Raw genomic sequence first — 5,437 nt, 5'->3', positions numbered from 1 at the left:
CAGGCCTCCCTCCACCCCGGCGCAGGCCACAGGCCACCCCCAGACCCCAGGCTGCCCCCAGGCTCCTGGGGGCTGCTCAGGTGCCCATCCCGCGCCCCCTCAGCTGCCCCAGCCCTCCCCGCCGCTGGCCTGAGCATCTCCCTGGCTGAAAACTGCTGAAAGCTCCTGACACCCGCCCTGGTGCCGCCAGGGGAGAAGGCGTATTTCTGGTGGCAGCTGCCTCCATCAGAAGATTTTTGGGCAAAATGAGGGGGAAGTAGCCAAACCCTGCCGGCCAGGACAGCAATGCCACCAGCCCCTTGGAGACCACAAGGCTCAGGAGTTTCACTCTCTTTAAAAAAACAAAAAAACAAAAATCACCCCCATTCCTTATCCTTCTCCTTTGTTGCTTTCTAAGCCTGCAGGCTGCACTGCCTTTGCATCGCGAAGCGAGTCTGGGCAAGCTTCTGTCCTGGTTAATTGCTTTGTAAAATCCATAATGGAAAGCAGAGATTCTCACCCAAAAGCTGGTAGCAAGGGATGGCAGGAGGCCTTTTTTTTCTTTTTTTTTTTTTTTTTTAATTAGGCTGTAAGCAGGGTCAGATGCTAAACACTTTTGTTTTCTGGTTTTCATTGTGGTTAGGAAAAAACTGTGGATAGATGTTCACCTTTGTTGCTATGTTATGGTGACTCTAGCAATTAAAGCTCTGAGGATGCACAGAGTATAGTCAATATATATCAAGAAGCATCACTTTGAGTGATTACTGCTATTTGCCACTGGTTACTGTTTCACAAACAAAGTGTGGTAGGACCAAGCCCTCATCTCTCACCAGTACTTCTCACCAGATTTTAGACATCAGGAGTCATTAAAAAAACAGCTGAAGCAAATGTACGTTGTAATTGCGAAACCGTGTGTATTTAGTACACACAGTTATCTGGCCTTCGCGTGTGCCGCTGTGGTATCTGTTGTTATTGCTGCGTCAAAAGCAGGTACCACAAAACCAGATGGATGCAGAAAACCCCAGATTACTGGGGACTTTGCAGATACTCCCCCTGTTTGGGATCCCATCAGGGCCGTGAGTTGGGTCTGCGTTCACGAGCCGTTGGCTAATCGGAAGGGCTGTCCGTGCCGGAGGACGGACTTTCGCAGAGTCCTTTCCTCCCCGGCCGCCGCTGAAGGATGCTAAGCTGGCTCTTGTGCAATCGCGGAGGCAGCGTGTTTGCATGGGGGAGAAGGATGAGCTGCCAGAAGGCGATATAAGGCACGCCGTGGGGAACGTGAGCGTGACCCGGGGCACCAGTGGGTGGAGGAGCATAGAGTGGCCTGGCAATGGTAAGTGGGATGAGAACAAGGTGAGATCTTGGCGCTGGTGGGACCTCTCAGGACTGCTGCAGCGAGCAAGGAGCAGAGCGGGGAAGGTCCAGCGGTCACAGCCGCTCGGGGTCGAGCAGAGGGGGTACACGATGTGCTGCCAGACCAGAGTGGGGCTTTTGGCATTGGCTTTGCCCGTCTCTCAGTGCACCTGCAGGGCAGAGGGGTGGCAGAGCATCGCTCCAGCCACCGGCCCCGGCTGACTCATATCCACGTCTCTGATAAGGAGGCTCTAGCGTCCAGGGCTCATCCAGCACCGTGCCATTAATTTCCCTAAAGAAATCCATTATCTGTACCAACGGGGGAGATCGACTTAATCTGTGGCTTTGTAGCATTAATTTTAGTCGTGTTGAAGGCTTTGGGGTTTTTTTTATCCCATTGTCTCTTGTTATGGATATGGGTTACTGGAAAAGCAAGGATCCTTTTGCAAATCCTAACTAACTCTTCAAAAGAGCTGTAGTGGGAAGAGGGAAACTCCTTTCCTCTTTGGGGAGCCTGGACTGATGCCTCAGCTGTGCGGTTTTACTCAAAGTGCCTGTTCTTACTGAAATGTGGCTTTATCGCTGCCAGCACACCCCTGCAGGTCCGAGGTCTGGTTTCTCCCACTGCCTTATCCTGGAATAGCTACCTAAATTCAGGACAGGATTTGACCTTTGTGTTAGTCTGGCGGGCAGGGCTGGGGAGGCATTGCTGATCTGTCCTTTTGGGATAGGAAATGACTTTGTGCCATTGAACCTAGAGTTTTTGGAGGAAATACAGTACAGAAATTATCGTACCCATGCTTGAGGGTTGGCTCTTTCTGAATGACTGCAAACATCTCCAGTGAGCATGCTAAAAACCCGAGTTACTCAGAGTCTGCTTGTTTTTACAGGAAAGGACACTGAGATGTTTGCTGCTGGTCTCTGCCCTCTGCCTCGCCGGCTGCGAAGGCAACAAGAGTGAGTCTCCCTGTACACTGTCCCTGCTAGGTCACAGACGGGTAGTATGAAAAGGAGAGATCAAACCCTCACCTGATCCGTATCCAGGTTCTTCACTCAGGGCAGTGCTGAAGGCTGCTAAGGGGGGACATCAGTGCAGGGCTCGGGGGGGGGCAGGAACTGGGGTGCAAGAGCTGACAAAATAGGCAGAACCCTCAGGCTCTCCATCCCAACCACATACGGTATATAACCCGTGGAGATGGACACAGGTGCTGTGACATGCCACCGCTCTCCTTGCTAGCTGGTGGCAGGCACCATAGCTCTAATCCAGATTATGGCCATCCTGAGGAGGTCTCTCAGGCTCTCTGTCACATACTCCCAGGCAAGCTGAGGTGGCAGGTTTTTCCTCAGATGTGCCTGCTCTGGCTCTAGGCAAGGATCTCAGCCCTTGCGAGCTGTGCAGGGCTTCGTGCCGTGGGACGAGTTCGCTCTTGCATCTCTCGTAGGGGAAATATTCTTGCTGCGTTTCAGCTTACTCGCCTTTCCTTTGCTGCAGGTGAGCTGGCGAGCCCCCACGGCCTGAGGCAGGGGGTTGCTCTCCGTCTCAAGAGGAGCCCGGACGCCTGCCTGCCAAGTCCGTGCCAGCACCAGGGGGACTGCCAGGTGATGGAGGACAGACCAGTTTGCAGCTGCAAACCTGGCTTCACAGGGGCGTTCTGCCAAGGTAGGGCTGGCGATGCTTAGTGAGCCCTCCCCAGTCTGTCCACGGGCACCAGAGGGAAGGGTGATGGGCACGGTGCACTGGTGTTACCACTGCTCTCCACTGCAGGCTCCAGGAGCATGTCCCAGCTTCTGGTTCAGGTGCATTCCCCACCACCACCACCACCATGTCCTGATGACACGTTGGTACAAGACCCAGTCACAGGCCATTTTCTTCCTCCCCAAAACTCTTAACTGCTGTAAGAATGAAACCTTGGCTGTCAAGAAGCCGTTCTGTGGTGTGGCCATGTCAGGGCAGCAGGGCATGCTGCAGAGCACGGCTGCCTCACAGTCTTGTCACAACCACATGGACTCCAACACGGCTACAGTGAAGGCTCCTTCCAGACACTGGCCAAAAACTGTGTCTTGTTCATCTGAAGGAGAAGATCGCTGTCCCTGTCTGGTGCCCTTGGCAGACTGCAGTGATTCTGTAGACAGCCCTCAAAGGGGCCAGACCCACGACATATGCCTTTGATGTCTTGAGCTTAAGGACTCTGTGTGTTCACAGTACTGGCAGCCATGGACTTGTGCAGGTCTTAGGCAACCAGTAGAAAATGGCAGACCCACATTAACTTCTCCGTGTTCCCAAACGTTTGTCTTTTGCCCAGTGTCTCTGAAGAGCCCTACCAGCAGCCTCCAACAAGGCTGGAATGAGGGTCTGTTGAGCTTGGTGGGACTGTGCCATCCCATAGCTGACCTAGGGCTCCTTCAGGCCTCTTCCTTATTGCTATTGCAGATGGCTTTTTCCCCCAGATGTGGTACTGAAGTTGGCCTGCGAGGAAGAGCACATGAAGATGATGGTGAGGAAGGAGGTGTTCGAACTCTTGAAAATCCCCCGGGAGCTTGTCCACTTGAAGAACCAGGCATGCAAGGTCTCAGAAAGGGAAGAAGGTGGCGAGCTGTTTTTTGCAGCCACTCTCACAGGTGAAAACCACACTGCCTGTGGATCAATAATTCAGGTGAGGATCTAGCAGAGCCTCTCTGCTGTGAGAGGAGCAGACATGCTGAGTGGGGACAGCAAGCGGAAGCCCCGGAGGCTTTTCCTTTTATATCTGGGTGCTGTAAAGTTCTCATTCCCCTTAGAAGGCTTCCCTGTGGGTTGTCACAAAGCTCTTCTGCCTCTACCAAAACCCCTGCTGGCAGCACATCTTGTCTTATTCAGCAGAGCATGGAAGTCTCAGTGTAATCAGTTAGTCTTTACTAACTGATTACAGCCCTCGGCTTTCTGGCAGTGTCCTCTGAGCTCTGCAGCCCTGGCTATAGCCCCTTGGTCCCTCACGTGATTCATGGGTCACGGAGGGTACAGAGGAACCGGTGCCCCAGCTCTGCATTGCACAGGAGGGCCCTCACTTGTGGTCAGTATGCTGACTCCTGCCTACTCCGGTGATGGTTGCCAGTAGCCCCTGGACACGGGGCTTGAGCAAAAACCCCAGCAGATATCCAGGAGGCCTGGAGCAGCTATAGCTGTGTTGCACCATCTGAACTGGAGCTTGGAATTCTGTGTATGGACTTAGATATGGTCTGGAGACTTGATTTCTGTGTCATTCCAGCAAAACAGCTCCCACGTGTTGTACTCCAATGTCATTGAGTCAGAGCGGGAAGCGCGCAGGGGCGTGATCTCCCGGAGTTTTCAGCTGGAGGTGCATTTCTCTTGCATCTATGCCTACGAGCAGGTGGTGAAACTGCCCTTCGCTCTCACTGCTGTTGACAAGTAAGTGGTCCCTCTTCACCTTGCTGCTGACATGGTATCTGTGAGCTTGCGGAAAATTAGATTCCTTCAACGAGGTGATCTGCAAAAGCTGTGGGGAGCCACCAGAGAGCTCTGAGAGCAATGCCTCATCAGGGTGCCTCCCTTTCTCTTACCAACATAGTTTTTGAACACAAGGTTTGGGCCTGGGACAGAGCCAAATTGGGGCACGCACAATCTACCTTCCTCCTATCCTCACTGCTTGAAACCAACTAGCCAAAAAATAAAGGGTGGGAACTGGAAGATGCCCCCTCCAGGCCCCTGGGGAGGTGCACATTAGGACCCCCTGGGTTGCCTTTCTCGTAGCCCTCACTGGCCAGCAGGTCAGTGGGAGCCACTGGAGCTCCTTGCCCCTGTCCGCACGTGGCGCGGACATACCAGCCAGGAGGCAGGTCGAGGCCCAGCTCTCACGAGGCTTCATTCAGGAGCAGAGGCACATCCAGAGTCAGTGCACGTGTGCCGATGGCCTGACTTGTGCTACATCCTTCGTGCCTTCTTGTTCTGCTCATGAGCTCTCCTCCTCTCCTCTCAGGCTGGTGCAGTTCGTGGTCAGAGAAGGACACTTCAACGTCAGCATGAGACTGTACGAGACTCCCTCCTACCTCCAGCCCTATCACCAGCCGATCACAGCCATCCCCGTCACGGCCACGCTCTATGTCCTGC

General features: G+C 53.7%; 1 protein-coding gene across 1 annotated transcript in view; it reads left to right on the top strand.

Moving 5' to 3' along the window:
• Positions 1-1,203: 1,203 nt before the first annotated feature.
• Positions 1,204-5,437, top strand: part of LOC104082794 (pancreatic secretory granule membrane major glycoprotein GP2-like) — a 6,491-nt gene continuing 2,257 nt past the window's right edge. Inside the window, 7 exon segments of the mRNA XM_009586037.1 lie at positions 1,204-1,332; positions 2,223-2,289; positions 2,825-2,992; positions 3,781-3,986; positions 4,578-4,738; positions 5,307-5,434; position 5,437. The exon segment at position 5,437 is cut by the window's right edge and continues 96 nt beyond it. Coding sequence (XP_009584332.1) covers positions 1,204-1,332; positions 2,223-2,289; positions 2,825-2,992; positions 3,781-3,986; positions 4,578-4,738; positions 5,307-5,434; position 5,437 — 860 coding nt within the window.

The sequence above is a fragment of the Fulmarus glacialis genome, unplaced genomic scaffold (assembly GCF_000690835.1).
Source record: "Fulmarus glacialis isolate BGI_N327 unplaced genomic scaffold, ASM69083v1 scaffold21619, whole genome shotgun sequence".
Classification (NCBI taxonomy): Eukaryota; Metazoa; Chordata; class Aves; order Procellariiformes; family Procellariidae; genus Fulmarus; species Fulmarus glacialis.
Note: the sequence above shows the minus strand (reverse complement) of the source record. Positions and strands in the feature narration are given on the sequence as shown.